Raw genomic sequence first — 21142 nt, forward strand, 5'->3', positions numbered from 1 at the left:
TCAAAAAGATGATCTCCTGTTATTTGCATAGTCCCTTCACATAGTGGGCACAGTGAAGAATTGGCAAGTCCGCTCTTAAAAAGATAGGCTTGTAAGTAGTTGCGACCAGTAATTACACGAAAAGATGTATCCTCTTCAACTCTAGGGAGGAAAGAAAGTTGCAGTCTTGTTTGGTCTTCAAGAAGACATGCCCAAGATTTTCCGCTGGCAATGTCACGGACAGAGGAAATTCTTTTGAGCCTAATATTGCTCCCAAGATGTCACTCGGCATTTCGAAGAGGGATCGGGACACAAGGTGAATTTAATTTTGAAGCTTCTTTGGCCAACAAGTCAGCTTGCTTGTTTCCATGGATGCTGCAGTGGCTTGGTATCCATTAGAGCACAACATCTTTACCGGAATCAAGAAGTGAACTTATGAGTTTACATTCAAACTCAGTCTCTGTTGGGAAAAGGTTATAGTGTGTAATTAACTGTATTGCAGCGTGAGAGTCAACAAAAATGATAATTTTTTGGCAAGAGATCTCAGGGACAGCCCTTAGGGGCATATAAATTGCAAAAACTTCACCGTAAAAATTATCTGGCCAGGCACTAAGAGGTTCCTTTAGGCTGAAAAAAATTTGGAAAAAGCGCTAGCACCAGCCCTACCTGAAGAAGGCTGTGGCAAATCCATCAGTATATACGTGAAGCCAATCTTGAAATGAATAGTAGCCAGGGCAGAAGCCCTTAACTCAGTTTGTGAAGAAGAATGTTTACATAGAGGCTGCACCAATTCTAAATTAGCAGTAGCCTAATTTAAAGTACCAGGGAAAATAGTCGGTCTAAAATTGGGCTGTCTGATGCTCGAGACATCGACGTCTGTAGCAAGTCGGTTAAACTGAAATAAGAAAGGATGTTGTGTTTTGAGTCTGATCTAAGGAGGGATGTATCTGTTCTCCAAACCATCTTTTCTGAGCAATCTCTCACCTAAGGGCTCAGCTTCAAATTTCCGAGCTCCAAAAAAAACATCCGGTACTGTAACAGTTTAGATAGTCAAAGACGCTTTATCAGAGATTGCCATTGCTTTTGTGTACCTTAGATAACTTAGTCGTTTTTAGTGCGTGATTCGACTCACTCGTGGAAGCGCCAAAAGTCTCCTTTGGGCAAACCACTTATACTGTTTTCCAAGATCTGGTAAGTTCAGATTTGCTTTACGAATTAGTCATTTATGAATTAAGCAGCTTGTTGACTTAAAATGTTTCATAGTTTTCACAAGCTCTCACCATTTATCGAAAATGGAAATGTTGGGGTACGACAATCGGCCACCTATTTTTCACGGTTTTTAGTGGCTTGGAGCATCATTTTATTCTCTGTAGGGATGCTTTCGTCATATTTTGTGTTATTTATTGCAAATAATAGCAAGAAAAGACAAAAGAAAGCTTGGGGGTTGCCCTATCGCCCGTACACATAGGAGTTTTTGAAGAAGGTGCCGACTGAAATCCGGAGCAAATATAAACTGAGATTATTTTAAAAAATTATTTAGATGATATTTGGAATAAGAAATGTGATTTCACATTTCATTTTTCCTTTTTTTTTATCTTGTATAAAATTTGCTAGATCTAAGTATTTTCTGAAACCCCTAAGTATAGGTACCTAGCCTATAGTTGGTAAGATGTTTCTAGTTTTCCAATGTTTCTATGTTAAAACCTAGGCAGATAATAAAGAACACTACCTACGTTTACCATGCTGAGCTTTATTAATCACTCGAGACAAGTGATGATTAAGTTTCAAAAAATTGAAAAAAAAAAAGGCAAATGATGGACTAAAAAAAATCTTTATACAGTTTCAACAAAGGACAACGTGTCGTCTCAGATGACAATGAGGCCAGATCAAGTTTTCTATGTGTTTTCTAGGTTAAAATGAGGTGGCCCGTAGTTGTACCCCGTAGGTGTACAATTATGGGCCACGGGAAAAATATTCCCCTTTCTCTTGTTTTCAACTTGGATTTTTTTAAACATTTCATTCGAAAGACGAGATGTATAGCTACCATTGATAAAGTCCTCAAATTTCTAAATCGAAGATGTACGCTACATTTTCATTGAAAACATCAAAAAGTGGCTGATAGTTGCACCATTTGATGATAATGAGTCTTAATGCCTTGTTTTGGGCAACATCTATTTTATCTGGGGCACTATCAGAACGGTGATAAGGAGTTCAGTACTGTAGTCAAAAACTGGTTTAATGTGTGAATTAAAGGTGGAGATAAGAAAGCTCTGGGAAGCTCCCCATTTTACTCCAGCTATTTTTTTTTTCAGCAAGTTAAATCTACTCGTCACCTTTTCGACCACTAGATGAATATATTTAGTCATAGAGTCTAGTACCATGCCCAGGTATGTAGTACATCAGTTCTAGGGTCCATGCTTCAAGGGCCTCAAGGGCTTTATTAAGGTTTTTTTTCCAAAGCAGCAATATACGAGCTAGTTGACCACATGATGAGGTCATCAGCATATAGCAGTGAATTAATCTCAGGAACAGCTTTGTCAAGCAAGCTCAATAGTTCATCTATAATGATATTAAATAGAGCTGGACTTAAAACTGAGCCATGAGAAACTCCTTGCCTGGTTTGTCCGTAGCCAGAACGAGAATTTTCAAATTTGATATTCATAAACTTCTGTGATCAGAAGTCACTAATCCATTTAAATAGATAGCCCGAAACTTTCAAGTTTTTTAAGGAGCAATCTTCTCCACACGTGGTCAAAAGTAAATTCAAAATCCACAAAGACAGCAATTGTGCTTTGCTTCCAGTGAAATCCATCCTTGATGTGTAGGATTAGTCATGCAATTTGCTTCGAGGTGTTATATCCCCTTCTAAAGTTTAAAATAAGAATTAAAATAGTTAAAATAAGAATTAAAATTATGGAACTCTTCATTGACATCTGCTTAAGTTGACATGTTTTTACGTTCCCTTGGGGTGTCAAGTTAAAGAGGTTCCACTGTATAAATCAAATTTGCTCTGATGAAATCATTTTCAAAATAAGTACATTTATAAAGTTTAAAAAAATTAGCATGTACTTGTGGGTTGCAGTCAAGTATGCACATTTTGCCAGAACGTATTATTGCTCGAACAGATTCTAATTTGGTGCCATACAGATGACCATTAAGCTCCCCAAATTCAAGGTACTTATTTTCAGCAATATCCACCTCCATAGCTTCACGAGTTACAAAATAGTAGTGCTTTCCATCTTCTTCATTCTCTCTAATTGGTCTTGAAGTATCTAGAGCAGAAAGGAAATGTGTCAATTTATTAGTGAATTATTTTAAAATGTGGAAAATAAGAAACATTTGAACTTAAACCTAGTTATAACTCATAGTGGAGATGAGAAGGTTCACTTAATCCAGTCAAACAAATAACTTTCTGACAATGCTTTAAAGTCTTAACTAATAGGAAGAAATAAATTTTCTTTGTATATTTTAAAATTACCAATTAGAAGTTTGTCATTTAAAGAAATTTTTTTAATCCAAACCTTTTTTCAAAGTCAGACAATATGCTATCTAACCTAGATTTAAAATACAGTAACCTCTCGTTATATCACACTTTTTGGGGGACAAAGAAAAAGCTCAGTATATCTGAAAATGCAATACAACTGAGGTCATTAAAAATAGTTATCCATCTAACTTACAAGTAAATTAGCATTCGTTCTTTTTGACATGATTTTCAAATGATTTCGATGTAATTCACAAACATACTGTCACATGTATTAAAATTTAAATAATATTTTTAAATTTCAGTAAATTTTCAGCATCAGAGAGGTACAAATATCAAATAGCAAATGAAGATGATCTTTCTTAGCTAAGTGAGATAAGAGTGAGCATTCCAATACTCTTATTCCCAATAGACTTTCTAATTCCTTCGATTTACAGCAGAAAGGATGTGAAATAAAAGTAACTAGATTGTTTTCAGAACACTCTTTAGCCCATCCTTTCGTTGATGCAAATCCAGATTTGTGCAACCAAGCACAAATCTTTTCTGTACTAAAAGGCAGCCAGACAGGGCGTATGTTCTTTTCTACTTGGCCCATGCTGTTTCTCACTGTATATGCCAAAGTATCAATGCAAAAGCAAATGTCAAGTTGTTTCAAAACTATATCTTAAACTAAAATACGCTGCTGGTATGTACATTTGGATGACAGGAATTGCCGCTGCTTTTCCAGCGAATTCAGAAGACGAGAAGAATCTTAGTCTTGTTCATTAACAAAATAAAGATGAAAGAGACCTTTTCTGAGTTATACCAAATGTTTTCATAAATGGTTTCAAGCTTAAAGCAAGGTTTTTTTATTTCAGGTTTTAATAATTCATTTTGGGAGACAGAAGAAAAGAGCGATATATCCGAATGAGCGATACATTAAGGCACAATATAAGGAGGGGCTATTGTATTTGATCTGTGTTCATTGATGATTGGGGCCCATTAAATATGTAGTGATCATGATGTCCTCCACATGAATCAATACCTCTGGGGGTGATGAACCAGGAGTTGTTCGGCTTATGGATCGGCTGTAGATTTGAAATGTTGATAGATTATGCTTCCATCTATCATGTGCTGTCTGAGATAATTTGGACTGCCGCCCAGTGGCGGCAGTCCAAACACTTTCTGCCGCCAGGGCGGTTCCTCAAATTGCCCCCCTTTTGATGGTAAATAGCAAATACATTAAAGAGTTAAAAGACTTTGAAGTAATAAGATTTTAAATTTTGTTAAAGAAGAAGGAAAGGAAACTTATTTTCTTCATATTTTTCTTACAGAAAGGAAAAAAAAAAAGAGAATTCAGAGCCGCACCGAAAAATAAAAAAGTTGGGTCAAATTTTGGAATTTTAGGTTATTTTTAGTAACGCTCATAAAAAAGATCCTTAGAGCTCTCTACAGACGTTTTTTTCTCAAAATTTAAATCAGTTTCATGCTGTCTTTGGGGGCGTTAGGGGGTCCGGATTTCTCAAGGAAATTTTCCGAAATTGAGGTGATAAAAAAGCAATTTTATAAGCTATCTTTGGATACATGAAGATATTGAGGATAGTTCAGGGGCACTGTTTGGAAAGTTTTTCAACTAAACTGAAAAACATGCAAATATAGGCTGTGTCTAGTGGTGTAAGGGCTTCCTCTAACTACAACAAAGACTGGACTTTCTTCCCAAAATATTTTAAAACTTGAAATCAATTTTAGGCTATCTACTATATTACTACTCTCCTCCAAGCATTTTTAAAGAACTATTGCAAATTTAACAGGTGTTTTAAAGTCAGTAGTTCCATGTATCAAAAAATTAAAATTCACCAAAGCAAGTCACTGAAAGCAGATTGCACAGTCAAATGTGGTAGAAAACGCATCACTACTCTTATATCAGGCAGAATTAGGAATATGTGCTTCTCAGATGTTTAATCCTCTGAAAAACAGTCTTGATAGCACCTCCCCCCCCCCCCCAGCGGGGGCGAACTACTTTTGTTGGGCGGGGGCGAATGAACTTTTGTTGACTAAAATGCTAAAAGTGGAGTCGTCAGAGAAGCATACCTATAAAACATTAAACTAATCATAGTAATAATATTACTTGTTCATAGCGCTACTTACACAGGGTTCACACACTTGTGGCTAAAAAAATCCAGATTACTAGCTTCATTCAAAATTTAGTTTAAATAGCAATATTTTCAAAAAAAATCAAAATGGTTTGAAATAGCAATGCAGAAGAACTGAAACTTATCCCCTTAGATTTAAAAAAAAATCTTGGAATTTTTTTTTTTTTCTTTCTGAAAATTTTAAGTTTTTTTTTTTTTTTTTTTTACATTTTGTTCAAAATTGTTTTAATTCATTTACTACTTATTGAAAACAAAGTACTTATAATTAATTTTAGCATTTGTTCAATGTCATATGTCATGCATAAGAATAGCATTTTGCTGTAATCGCACAACTTTTAGCATCTCTTTTTGGTTTACAATACTTCTTTTTATTTAGTATACAACACAAAACATATTGAGCAAACTACAAAGCTATTTTTCAGTATAAATATGATTAACTAATTACATTGATAGGCACACCATATAATGCATAATAATAAAAATCAACATCTACGGATTATAAGCCAATGCCAATAATTAGCATTTTTTTTTCTTTCACATATTAAAGAATGCTTAAAATTAAAATAAATTCAAGAAAATAATTAATTTTTAAAAATTCCTAATTTATTGCAATTTTTTTTACTCTTAATAGTTTACATTGAGATAAAACATCCAATTCTGTTTTTGGAAATTTACATCTACTTCCATTGTGGAAACGTCCAAATACAGCAACTAAGTGAAAATGTAAGATAATAAGTAGATTTTTGAATTTGCAGCATAAAAGTAGTTATAAATTATTAATTTTCCTTAATAAACTACAATTAAGGCAAAATAGTCAGTTTTTAGTGCAACCAATTAGAATAAAAAAAATATTCTGAAGATAAAATTTTGCATTTTTTTTAGAAAATAATAATGAATTAACCATGAAAAAGGGCACATTTTGCATTGTTTTCAATAGTTTGCAAACTATAAACCAACTTTCAATGCTGTTTTTGGAAACTTAGGCACTTAAGAAGTCTTGTGTACTTCCCTCTAGGGAATGACCAAATATGGTGGTTACACCAAAAAATAAGAAATAATTTTTTGAATTTGTAGAAAGAAAACAATTTAAAAATAATAAATCTTTGTGAAACTACAATTCAGTTGAAAAGTTTTTAGCACGTTTGTGTCTGAGGCAATGATTATAAGATTGAGTTTTAAGAACAAAATTTTTCATTTCTCAAAATTGTTTAAAAAATTTAAATAAAAGAAAAAATATGCAGCAAATTTTGTGTCATTTTAATTAGTTTGCAGAAGAAAACATCTAATTCTGCTTTGTTTTAGGAAAATTAGGCATTTAATGATTGTGTCTACTTCCATCTTGTGAGTGACCAAAAATGGCAATTTACGTTCTAGATGCAGCTGATAAGACTTTCCTATAAAAAATGATTTTCCCCGATTAACTCTCCCATCTTCAGGCTTGTGCTTCCGAAGCAGTAAGTTGTCTTCCCCTCTGTTAAGTTTGTGCATAACTCCTGCTCACCCGAGAAGTTTTCTCTTGGGAACTATTGAGGGTCAAAAATGGCGACTGTTGAAGTTTTTGGGGTAACCACTTTTTTAATTGCCAGCGTCATTTTACCTCCAAGTTTTTCAACTTTTTCAGGAAACATAGATAAAAATAAAGATTATATCTCATAGAACAAAATTCTCTGGGGAAAAGTTAGAATTTTTTTTTTGGGGGGGGGGGGGCAGATTTGGAAAATTCCACGACTTTTCCCTGACATTTTTAACAATGTCATTTTTCCTGACAATTCCAGGTTTTCCCCGAACGTACGTGCCCTGTTACATGATTCCAGTCCTCAACAATTTTTTTTTAGCTTGTTTTGCCCACTGTAGTTGCTTTTTCTTAGACTTGGTGCAGCATGGTTTTCTGATGGACAGACAACCCATTACTTTCTCCTTAACCAATCGCCTTTGGGCAGTCCTCATGGAAACTGCAATACAATGTATATTCATAATCATTGAGTGAGATAGGCTACACTCCTTTTCAAATTTTCAAGGAAAATATCCCTGATTCCTGGTACATCCAGGTATATATATACCAGGATGAGTATTGATGATGTTTTCGGTCACATTTTCCTACATGATCCTCTACCAGTAACTTGTTTTGGTGAATTTTAATTTTGTTAAGTTCAACTAGTGACCTTTAAACACCTATTTTACATGAAATACCTCTATGGGTATGTGTGGAGGTGAGTAGCAATGCTTGTATTTCCCTGAATTTTCTCTGACACATGTTTGAAGAATGGCCCAATCTTAAAATATCTGGTTTAACAATAACACATTATAAAATATATCTTATATTAAACTTCAACCACAAACTGCAGTAAAGGAACTTTATAAATAAACATTACTTACATATTGACTTCAGCAGACAAGAAAACGTTCTTAGACATATTTCTAGAATACTTAATAAAATCTCACAAGAACAGCTGGTATTATTCAATGGCAACTAAAATAGGAATAACCTCACTTCAATTTCAAATGATGCATGCTGGAAGTGTTGCTACACTTAAAAAGCAATAATAATGATACCAAGAGCAATACCGAATAAAAAAAGTTTGTTTCATGGTTTATTTTTTCAGAAAGCGAGTCTAGAATTGAAAATACGAGAATCGGAGTAGTGTCCCTACTAATTTGGCAACCCACTGTTAACTGCTGTCCTTTACAGTTTTGTAGTAAATGTAACTAAAAAAAAAGGGAAAATTGTTTAGGTAATTTTAAAGTTTTGTAGCGAAAAAAAAGCAAAAATGGAAATTTTGTCTTGAGAGTAGGAAAAAATAAACAAAATAAAACAAAACATTAGGTAATTAAATCCTATATACTTAAAGGGGAACAAATACAACTTACGAGCTACTGGAGTACCAAATCTGGATGGATCATCCTTTATGAGCTTATTCTTCATTGTTCGGCGACCAACGCCTTGAGCCCCAAGCAGTACCAAAGTTTTTCGTTCAAAAGGTGGCATTTTGGCACATTCTTCATACAGAAGCAACTCAGCTTTATCAAACTCTGTAAGAAAATGTCATTTATTCAAGAGCAATATATGTCATTGCAACAAAGCAAAATATACTGCAACTATATAAGAGTTAGCTTAGTATCACAGACAATCAAAGAGTCACTATACGAATCATATTTCACTATGAATATAAAATTAAGATTTATTTCTAACGAAATGAATTTTTCACATTATCAAAATACAGTAAAACTCCTCCTAACGGACACCTCTCAAAGGAGGACACCTCTCTTATGGGGACAATTTTTAATTCCCTAGTTCCAATGCAAATAACATTATTAAACCCCTGTCCTGCGGACACCTCTCTATTGCGGACAAAAAAGTCGCCCGTTAGTGTCCATATTAGAGGGATTTTACTGTATGTGAAAGGTATTTTTTTTAATCAAAAATTAGGTGCAAAACCTGAGATTTGTTGAAAAGTTAAATGAAAAGTTTAATCTTAATCATGAATGAAATACCAGGCTCCCTGATTTCTGAAAGAACTATAAAACTTGACCTTAAACCAATAGTTGGATATTTTCCCCTATCTAGAATAGGCAATGATGGTTGGACCAAAAGTTGAAATGATCTTTTAGGAATTATTTAATGTGTTGGAAAAATTATTAACAAAAGTATATCTATATTTTCTTGATTTATACCTTACTCAAATAATAAACTCAATGGAAACAAAATTCTAAGATTGAGAGAACAAAAGCTACAATTTCTTTAATTTATTAATGCAAAAATAATAACTGTAGAAACACTGTAAGGTCATAGAAAAGGAAAGCACAAAAAATATATTTCCCCCTTCAATAACTATTGTACTTCAACCACTTCAGAATATGGAAAAACTAATTAAATATCATGAAATCTATATTTAAAAAAAGAACACATTTCCGTCCATGAAATTATTAATTAAACATGTAATAAACAATTGTCTTAAATAAATAAGTGGCCAGCACTGTTCACTCACATTTAGTTTCTGAGCACTCATAAACATAAACTATTTATAAACATAACTATATCTAAACATAAACTATTAATTTATTTTAAGCTTACAAATTAAAATTAGCTGAATAAAGTAGTCAACATATATAATTCACTTTTTAAATTTTAAATTTAATCTAATAATTTCATTTTGTTATTATGATAAAGTAAGAGTTAGTAAAAAAAGAAGTGAACTTGAAGTGAAATAAGTGAACTTGACTCAAAACACATTTACTTTGAAAACTTTGAAAACTTAACTGTTTGTAAACTTTTACCAAGAATACTTGTAAGCATATCATGATTTTGGTCACTTGCACTTATTACAAATAATGCTTAACTTTCAAATCATAAGAAACAAGAACAACAGCAAAATTACCTGCATTAGCTCTGCTCTGATACATAGTCTTACGTTTCTTTTTAGTGATTTTTGTCCCACACATAGCTAAAAAAAGAATACACTAAGTATAAGCATCAACCTATATATAAAACAGAATTCAGTTACATATTCTGTAGATACAAAAGCTACTATCAGTTATAAAATATTTAAGCTTTTATGTTTCTTGTGAAAAAAATAAAAAGGTTTTTTTTCCTAAATAATATGCTTTACTTACCTGATTTTAAAAATCAATAAATAGTCTTTTTGATTTTTAAAATTTTTTTAAAGTAAATGATAAACAAGAGTAGTTTGATTTCTCAGTTAACTCTAAGTTTTCCACTTAAAATTGCAGCAAATCGTTGAACCCTCAATCAGATACGAATAATGTGCCATAATTTACAAATAAAACAAAATTCATAAAATTGCTCAAAAACAATTAGGAATTACAAAATCTAAATGTTAACAGAATTGTAAAATAATAATAATAATAACAATAATAATAATAGTAAATAAAATAAAATTCAAAACAGAAATTCTAATGTTCAAAAAATTTTAAATAAAAATTTTAACAAATGTGTTGTAAATTCCAAGCAACTAATCAAGAATTATTCAGTAAATTACCACCCAATAGCCAGGGACAGTTTTTAACAATTGAAGGGGTGTTTACAAGAGTCTAAAATAATTGGGTACGTTTATAAAAGTTTTTACACATATCCTTTCCCACAACGCGAAATTTTGATATACTCGAGGGCTCTTAGAATGCATCTCTCGCTTAAGTCGGGACTTCTGTGTACTACAAACAGACACCAGCACCAACAAAAAATTATAAAAAGGAAAAAAAAAACTACTTTCAAAGTGCAAGATAGCAATAAATATGACACACATGTTTTGAGATTACAATGAAACTATTTTTTCATCGCAAAAAGAGGTCAGCTCATGGAAGCAATCACATCTTCTTCCATTTAAAAAGGGTTAACTCAAAGCACCAAAAAATTCCTGTATGCAAACTCAGTTACTATTTTGTGATTTAAGCATTGCTTTTTTTTTTTTTGCTTTGTTTCGGTGAGTGATTATTTGGTAAACCTTGTTCATAAATATATTTTTCATTAAGAGCTATAAAAACTATTGCATTTCCTGAAAGTTTTGGGAAAAGTGAATGTCTTTGTTCGCTTATGATACTTCCACAAAGATGCCCTGAACTTAAATGTTTAGGAGGGGGCGATTTTTAAATTTGCCAAATAACACCCTGAATTTTACCAAATGATAAAATACGAGCATGAACACAAACATGCATCCAATGAGAAAATACATAATACATCATTAAAAAAAAAAAATTTCGAAGAGCAAGCTTCAAATTTACCAAATGGTCAGAAAAAATTATCGCCAAAGAACATTCTTGGTAAGTCATAGTAACCTTCTGCGACCTCCCATCAGGGCATCCGTGTTTTCACTAAGGTTTTGAAACAATTAAGACATTGAAACAACAACGATCATAGATCGGTGTCTGTATTTTGGTGCTTGGATTTGTAGTCGGTGTGGTATCAATGCATTGATTTAGAGAAAAATTCTAACCTGTTTAACAATGTAGGATGTACACTGTTTTTTTGCAATGCATCGCCCAGCCCTATTATAGAGCCATGGTTTGATAAAGAATCTCACTCAGTGGTCACACTGACCTGCATGTGCTCCATAGAGGAACTCTGACTGACATGAGATATCGGGTTGAGATCCTTGATCGATATGTTTGCCCATAGGCTGGTGTATTTGTAACAATTTCATTCTGATAGATGATAATGTATAACTGTGGTTGCTGAGGTCTAACTTCATGGACATGGTTTGGAGCAAGTAGAACAGCCAGCACAACTTCTAGACTGGAATCAGATAGAAAATCTTTGGAACTATCTTCAGATACAGGTTGCTGGTTTAAGTCTTCCTCCAAGGTTGTTATATTAGCTGGAACAGGGTTTACTCCGTTTCTACACTTGGCTTTCTATTTAGGTGTCCGACAACTTAATTGACAGCATAGACAGTTCATGTTGACAATGCATTCAAGTTAGAGGTGAACACATCCCTCAATAAAACTTTTTTGTAGTGTTTCTGGGATATTTTGCCATATAAAGCTGTGTTGTACTGTTTTCTCGAAGAATGGAGTTTTATGCCAAGAGTGCGTCTTCTGTTGCAATTTATTTTTGCATAAATTATCTACTTATGCTGATTTCAAGGGTGCATTCAACAAACAATAGTTTAATGCACATTTTCACAAATTTTGGAGTTTCTACATTCATTCATTTTTTCATTCATAAATTAGAAATAAGAAACAGGTTGTATTTTAACTTCTCATAAACAGCAGTTTTTCTAAACTTGGTTTCCTTTTTAAATTCTTATTTTCACCCATTTTTTTTCACATAAAAACACAATTTTTACTAACATAATGTAAATTGACAAAACAGATACTCTAGATGCACTTACTACTTTTAGTAGCATGATCATACTGAGGACGAACAAAAGCCCGGCGACGTTCTTCAAGCTCTTGAGAAGGTATTAATCCAGCATGGCCAAGAGTATCAAGCCGTCGAGCCTTACATAAAGACATGAATAAAACTGAAATTTACTAATCTCTACCATATAAATATACAAATAGTGATGGAGAAATAAAAAAATTATAAAAGCTGCAAAATATAACTACAGTAAACTCCCGATTATCCGCGGAATAAGGTGGTATGGTAACTGCGGACAAGCGAAAACCGTGGATAATCAGAATAATAGGTAAAAACAATACTACTGTATACAGTAGCTGAAAAATATGAATAACACTCACACATACTGAATAAAATATGACAACGTATATAAAGTACAAATTCAAAATGAAAAAAGGTTAAAAAAGGTTTTTCTCCTGAGTGCAACTGTCCTCTGTAGTTCTGACGTAACCTTGATGTCATCGTTTCCGGTACTGCTCTCATATCTTTTACAACCCGTCTCTCATTCCAATGTTCGCCTCGACTGTGTTTTAGTCGGGTTGAACCTGTCTTTGTTTTTAATTGCACTGATGATGGCACTTGTATTTTAGAGTGCCGAAACAGCTGTTTGCTGGTTTTTTAACCTTTTTTCATTTTGAATTTGTACTTTATATACGTTGTCATATTTTATTCACTATGCAGTACAAAGTTTTCGACTACTTTTTATGTACTCACACATACATTTAAATTTTTGCTAAAAAGATTGCTACGTTAATACATAGTATCAACTAACATTGAATGTGAAAAATATATGCAAAAAGTAAAAACAAACAGTAACACAAACATTAGTTTAAAAAACATTCAATGACAGAACAAAAAAAAATAATGCAAAAGCACTGGCAGATAATTTGAGCCCCGGATAATCTGAGTGCCGATAGTCGGAAGTTTACTGTGTCTGAAAGTTTTGAGGATTAAAGAATTTTTGGAAGAACAGTTCTGGTTTTGCAATGGCCATATTGTGAAGAGAATAATGATGAGATGGAAATTTCTTTGAGTAAAAAAATTCGAAAAGACAAAAACAAAATCTCATTACCAGAGGGTGTTTTTTTAATGAATTGAATAACTAGTTTGATGACCTTAAGTCACTTTTTTTCTTCAATTCATGAGTAAACCTGTTTTGTAAAATCAAATTTAATAAAATTGAAAACATTCATGGAACCCAAAACTGCAAGTAATTTCAGAGCCATCTCTTTTTATTTATTTATTTATTTATTTTTTTGCATGAGTGTGTGCTTGTTTCATATTATTTTCAGTTTTTATTTTGGAAGAGGCAAACAGCAGAATTTTTTCCATGCACTCTATGTGAGTCAATCCACATGGTCTCAAGGCATGTGGCAATTGGTCAAACTAACCACTCTCTTTTGGTACAAAACTTACATGTGCTTTCTTTTTGAAAAAAAAATATCCCGTTTACAATATGACTAAAAATCTACTTATTATCAATACATTGCTAAATATATATTAGGATGGGTCAAACAAAATCGAAATTCTGCAGAGCACTTAGCCTTAGTGTGGAAATTTTTTAACCTCCTAACACTAATTAATGAATTACTGTGCAAAATTTCATGACTCTGAGTCTTCTACTCAAGCAAGAGACTTGAATTTTAGAGACTTTTAGAAAAACATCAAAGAGAAAATTACAAAATATTTTGAATTCCGCTGAACTTTACCCTTCAGTGCGGGAATTTTGTAACTTCCTAGCACAAACCACTTCGTAAAATTTCAAGCCTGTATTTCTGTTCTGGCAAGAGGCCTGAATTTTAGGAGTTTATATAAAATTCCTTAAATACGAGTGACTACAAAGTAACTACATACCTAATACACTGATATACTTCGAATTTTTAATCACATCAAAGATATCAGTCCACTCCTTGAACCAGGTCTGACATTTAAGGTGTCAGTGGGAAGGGGTTCAATGCGCTCCCTTACTTCAAAAAACTAACGTTTTTACATATAAGAGAGCGTTCTTTTGTGGTTTTCCGATAAAATTTCATTGAGTTCATGCACTTTAGCCCCTCCCCTCTAGAAAAATTTGAAATAACAGGCCTGTCTTTAATTTTGTAAACTCTTAACACAAATTATTATGCAAATCCCTATCTCTGTGTCAATTTCCTCTAATCTGGTGAGAGGTCTAAATTTCAATGGAAAAAAAACATTTCTTTTTATGGTGTGGCTGTTGAAGTGGATAGAGATTCAAAATGTACAAGGTCTTTAATTATAATCTCACTGCATATAAAAACAAGTTTGATTAAAAATCAATGTTTTTATGCAATTACAAAAACTGCACTTAGGATATAGATTTCTATTCATTGAGGAAATGTTATAAAATTACTTATAAAGCTTGTTAATTATGCGTTATTAAGACTACAAAATGTCCATATCATTTTGTCCATTTAGTCCACTTATTCTGTTTTTGAAAGTGTGAATTAGTTGAAAATTTAAAGTTTAAAAACAATAAATAAATATTATATAAATTCTTGACATTCAAGTCATATTTTAACAGCAAAATAGCATACATAAAAATTTATTTAAATAATTGATGGTAAAATACTTTTAAGTGAAAATGAAAAAAAATAAGATCAGTTGAAGTTCAGGTACAGTGCTAGTAAAAAAATTGCATCACCCTCCCATTTTCACAACAATGGGATATGTGACAGGTTTTGGTCGACCGATTAATGATGAATGTATGTGAAATTCTGCAAAACTTATGAAATAAACATTTAACAGCAGGAATCCGATAACTGTTTACTTTATTTATGAAAATACATGGCCAAAACTGTAACAAGTGAAGTGCACCCACGATTGCCAAGTGGACGATGAAAAAGTAAGTAGTGATTTTAATTGTAACACTCTTTCTGTTCAAAAATAAATAAAAGTAACATGGAATTGTTTGAACGTAATAAAATATAACCTAATATTTTGTTGGTCCGCTCTAGCTTTAATGACAGCTTGACGTCTACGGGGCATTGAACGGATGAGTGATTGAATGTATTCTTTACCGAGTTTATGGTGCCAGACACGAATTATTGATTTCTAGAGTTTTGCAAGTGATGTTGGCTTATGTTTCATCACTTCCACACCCACTCTATTCCAACAATTTTTCGATCAGATTTAGAACGGGGCTGTTTCGGGGCCAAGGCAAACTAATGACCCCATGCTCATCTTTCCATTTCTGAACCTGCGTGTCAGTTTACAAAAAAAAATTACTTAACCCCATGTCAATTTAAGTCTAATAAGCAGGATAAAGGTTTCTAAATTGTTACTTACCAGTTTTGCCCTATGGCACGGAGCAGAATCATCCTGGAAAATGACGTTTGGAACTGAAGTAAAGTGATCCCAGATAGTAGGAAGCAATTTCTCCACCAAAATTCCAATATACACCTGAGAGTTTACTATTCCTTGCACAAAGTGAAGCCCACCAACTCCTTGATCAGAAATACATCCCTAAATCATCTGGGATACGGGATGCTTGATTGTGTGTTGAATGCACTCAAGATGATATTTCTCTCCTTTGCGGCGTCTAACTGTGTGCTGTTCATTGGACCCATGCAGATTGAATTTGGACTCGTACGAAAAAATTACTGATTTCCATTGATTGACAGTCCACCCTTGGTGAGCTTTTGCCCAGTCTAGATGCTGTTTCCTCATTTTTTCATTTTTTTTTTTTGGTCAACAATCGCTTCTTTTGTGGTCTACGTGCCACCAAACCCGAACCACACAGTCGTTTTCCTACAGTAGACGTGGATGCGTGAACACCCGATTGGTTTTCCCATTCTTTTCTAAGGTCTGTGGAAGATGACTGTTTGTTCCGAAGACTGAGTTGTATCAAATACCTTTCCTGCACGGCATTGGATATTCGTGGACGACCACTGCCACTCTTTCTTAATGTGCTTCCGGTGCTCTTTAGCTTATTCAGTAGCCGAATAACAGTCTATTGCGAACAGTTTATTCTTTTTGCTATGGAGCATGACGACAATCCTTCTTTGTCCAATGCAACGGCAACACTCTCCCTTTGTGGTGTCAGTTGAACGTATTTCGACAAACTGCAACTCATAAGTCCAGATCGTAAATGAATGCATTGAACGTTCAAATGGTTCTTTTTATACAGTTAGAAGGATGATGCAATCTTACGCAATAGCTTGCGTCATGTACCGATGCCAATTCGTGTTATATGATGCAAGAAACTTTAAATATTTCATAATTACTTATAAATGCTAAAAATATTTGGATTTCGCGGGTGATGCAATTTTTTTTACCACCAATGTAAGTGTGTGTGTGTATATAAAACGAATGAACTTTAATAAGTTATAATTCATGATCATGTAATAGCATTTACAAAAAATAAAAAAAACGCACACTCATCAGCAGTAAATTTTAACATGTTTATCTGTGAGATGGGCATTTCATTGCCCATAATAAATGCATTTATAAAATAAAGAAGTAGAAATAAAAAGTTTTTAAAGATTGGAGTCTCAAAATATTAAAAATAATTAATGATTAAGTTTCTTCTTTAAGAAAAAGTTACTGTGAAATGAAGCCCTCCTATAATACAAATGTGATGATCAGCAAAAGGTTTTTGGGCCCAGTTAGGCTGGTACTAGTCAATTTATTAGTCCCCAATAAAGTGACCCTTTTAAAGCTAACTACCCTCTTGCTCATTACAGCCTTTTCTAGTAAGCTGTACCAAGTGCTCACAACCCTAATAAGGAGGCATGGGTGGTGTCTAATAAAAGTAAATTTCACACTGAAAAAGGATATTAATCAGCTTTTTAAAGCAAAGTGTTTTTAAAGAGGAAATAGGTAGAAAATGGTAAAACAATAATATGCTTACATAAACCGCAAGTGCTAATGCAATTCTTCATAGACCATAATCCATTTTCTATTCTTTCAAGTGGTTTATGGAATATTTAACAGAATGATGGATAGCAAAAATAAAGTTACATCAGAAAATTCTGATGCCATTGGAAGAAATACCCAAGATAAGGTCACCGGCAAAGGCCTTAGTAACAATGAAATCAAACCAAGCAGCAACGATGAGTACCGCGAGTACTGAAAAAGGATTATCATTGCTGGTGAGACTCACTACGTATATTCACTCCTTTTAACACAGAGGATGCTTAGACAAGAACGCTCAAGATGATATTAAATTTTTAAATTATGCGTTATCTACTCTACTAACTACGCGATTTGACCATAGTACTCAGCAAATGAGAAAAACAGATAAATCTTCAAAAGCAAAATCATTAGATACCTTGAATTTTAATACAATATAGCTGCATCAGAGTACTTCCTACTTTTTTGATCGTGGTGCATTGGTTCATCCGTTACCATGATCCACGTCTAAAATATTTAGAGATGTGAAAGTCAACACGAAGCATATGAAAGCAAAAGATGTGGAAAAGAGACCATAGTATTCAGCGGGTGTAAGAAACTAAATATATATATACACATGGAGCATCTGTTGCGCATAAAGCAGTCAGTTGAAGTAGCATTTGATGAAAATTCACCTATAATTATTCCGAAAAACAATCTTTCCAATCAACAAACAATGTTTTGTCAACATACTGGCGAGCTGTTTTCAAAGAAGAGGTCATTTTGTGATTCAAGCAGAAGGTGACACAGACACGGTGATAGTGAAAGAAGCTGTAAAAATTGCCCAGGAAAACACATGACGGTAGTTGCGGATGATGCAGACATTTTAATCCTTGCACTGTATCATTCTTTTAAGTATAGTTCAATACATCACCCCGAAGGTTCCCTATTCCTATCTCTGTAGGGACTCACTAATTGAATATTTTAATACAGTTTGCCACACATTCTGATAAAGTTTGAAATTCAAGCCATTCAGAAATCTACTGGCAGGAAAGCCTTGCTATGTTTTCTTAAAATGCCATAAGAAATATACAGTAATAATACTTCAACTATTATATTTATTAAAACTGAATCCAACATCGTCATCCATATTAACCAATTAATAATACAACTGAATAAAACATCTTTTGTTTTTAAGATTTGACTCTTAAGACTGCTGAGTACGCTATTTAAAATAATCGAAAGATGTAACTAATACTACCTCAGGAAAATAGCTTCAGCTAAAAAAAGAATTGGACATAGCTTGTTTGCAGCCAACGCAAAATGCATCGAAATATTATCTATATCAAGTACATTTGCTGGGCTTTATTTGGAAATACCTTGAATTAAACTCCTGATGGGGATGGCAGTTGGTAGATGGAGAATTTCAGCCAATACGCAGAATTGAGCTCAGCACTAAAACAACTCTTAAATATACTTAAAAGTACTTGCCCAAAATACACAAAAAGAACCACGTAACATTACAAAATGTATATGTCATCGATATGGACTTCCATACTCGGTAATTTGTAAAAAACTGTTGTGGAAATAACTGCACAAACACAAAAATTTTGAATTTGGATGAAGATGAGATTTCATTTTGATGATGTAAATATTTTATTTTATAAAACTTCTTTAAATTCATGAGTTTTTTTTCCTTCCAACTTAAATTTTTTAAAGAATCTATTTATTCAACTTTTTTGAAAAATGTTCTTGGACGCAAAGCTACCCACAGTTCTTAAACCGCTTAGATTAATAAATAATGTTTTTAACACAAGACGCTTCAGTATTTTAGCTCCTATTTCATCATTTCCTTTTTTTTCAGTCGAAATCAAAATCATTTTATCTTTGAGCATAAAATTTCCTTTCATTTGGTACCACACATGCTTTTTATTTTTGAAAATTTTCCATGATTTTTCAAAATGGCAATCAAAATAACACATTTCTCACTTCAGTATGGATGTAAATTTTTATTCTGCCCACTTTATTTTAAATATTCAATTTAAAATACCCTTTCACCATGAAATTTCCTTTCATTTAATACAACATACGATTAAAAAAAAATTTAAAAATGGTTTTTCAAGATGGCGGCCAAAAAAAAAATGCAATATAGATGTATGTTTCATGCATCTTCATTTCATTTAAGTATCCCATATTGCATTACTTTTCAGTTTGAAATTTCCTATTATTTGATACCACACACGATTTTTTTTATTTTTAAATTTTTTTGTGAATTTTAAAGATGGTGGCCAAAAAACGCATTTGTCCCAACAGTACAGATGTATATTTTTAGTATGTTCATTAGGAGTGTTACCTACCATTTACCATAAGAATCATTTCTGTTGCAATTTGTTTGATCTCAAGGTGTTTTTTGGCCTATTTCTACTGCACTATTTCCACACTAAGGATAAGTGCTTTACAGAATTTCAATTTTTCCTGTTCATCCTAATATATATGCCTTCGGTTAAACATTTGTCTACTACTGAGAACACAATGTTCAATGCAAATTGTTTAGTTGCTGGTAAACTTTAACAGCTGTGAATATGGTATTTGTGAACAAAATTGCTGTTTCTAATAAGTACGGGGTCATCATTCTTACAGCAAATGAGGTAGAGTGAAACCTCTTTGAGTGGCCACCCCTCTTAACCTCTAAATTTTTGTGACACAGATTTTTTAGCCCATAGACTTAATGTTAAAGACACCCCTAGCAACGGCCACCCAACCTTTCTGAAGACCACCCCAAATTTTCAAGAAAATTTATTCACTTTCTGTTTCTAATAGCCATTCTTACGGCCATTCAGTATAAGGAGGCTTACAGCAAATAAGGCCTTCAGTTCCAATCTTATTGGCTGGAAATGAATTCCGATAGTTTCGAAGTAAAAATGTCACTCATGCGAATTTTATTAGTTGGTCGGAGCGTATGTGTAATTTGAGTTGCAAACCGAAGATCTATGTGACTTGAACAATGTATTGAAATTCTGAGCAATATGAGCATAGAAAATCTGCGAGAGAATTGAGAGTATGATTTAGAATTCTTATCAGCACGGAAGGGCATTGGAGTGCTTTGATAATTACAGTGCCAACTGAGAGAAACATCTTCTGATCAATGAGTCAGCAAAAATGAACGTTTTTATTCAAACTAATATTAATTTGGGATTTTTAAGTTTAATTCTAAAATTAGGCATTATTAAAGTTTTTTGAACAAAAACATTTTTATGCCTTTCAGGCACTAATTTGGCCTTTGACGACCAATTTACTAATACGTTTTGGTAGTCATCAACAAACTCGACTTTCAACTGAAGTGATTTTGGGGATAATAGATAAAGTCATCGAAAATTCAGACACAATGATAAATAGTCTAGAGGCATACATTTGAATAGGGAAGTTTTCGATTTTTCTATTTTATTTTTATATGATAGAGTAACATGTATGAACATCATAGGTGAAAAAAAAATTTGCGATACGATAAGTAGTTTTTTTTAAATTAATTTTTAAAGTTCAAGCTCTTGTGACGTCAAATGGCATAGGAAGTGACGTCATCCCCTCTTCCGATAGGGGAGAAGCGAAGGTCACGCATTCAACTTCGAAGATGAAACGTAAAAGGCTTTCTCCTCGCATTTAACTCCTCGCGTTTCTGGAACATTAAACCTCTCATCCTCTCGAAAATATTCGAATATCTCATTGGTGTTACTTGAGGAAGATTATTTAGATTGTGCTTTAACGAATCCAGCCTCCATAGTGTGTTCAAAAGGATTATTGAATTCCTAAAAAATAAAAATATCAGCGCGCTCAAAATGCTCCTAGCGA

General features: G+C 33.1%; 1 protein-coding gene across 4 annotated transcripts in view; it reads right to left on the reverse strand.

Annotated features, from left to right (window-relative positions):
* The window catches only part of LOC129218146 (protein PALS2-like), a 188473-nt gene that overhangs the window by 19459 nt on the left and 147872 nt on the right, over positions 1 to 21142 (reverse strand). For all 4 annotated transcript variants that reach the window (XM_054852361.1, XM_054852359.1, XM_054852360.1 and 1 more), the window contains 4 exons: positions 12438 to 12546; positions 9969 to 10034; positions 8461 to 8622; positions 3049 to 3251 (listed from right to left, as the gene is read on the reverse strand). In XM_054852361.1, coding sequence (XP_054708336.1) covers positions 3049 to 3251; positions 8461 to 8622; positions 9969 to 10034; positions 12438 to 12546 — 540 coding nt within the window. The remainder of the gene's footprint in view (positions 1 to 3048; positions 3252 to 8460; positions 8623 to 9968; positions 10035 to 12437; positions 12547 to 21142) is intronic.

This window comes from Uloborus diversus, chromosome 3 (genome assembly GCF_026930045.1).
Source record: "Uloborus diversus isolate 005 chromosome 3, Udiv.v.3.1, whole genome shotgun sequence".
NCBI lineage: Eukaryota > Metazoa > Arthropoda > Arachnida > Araneae > Uloboridae > Uloborus > Uloborus diversus.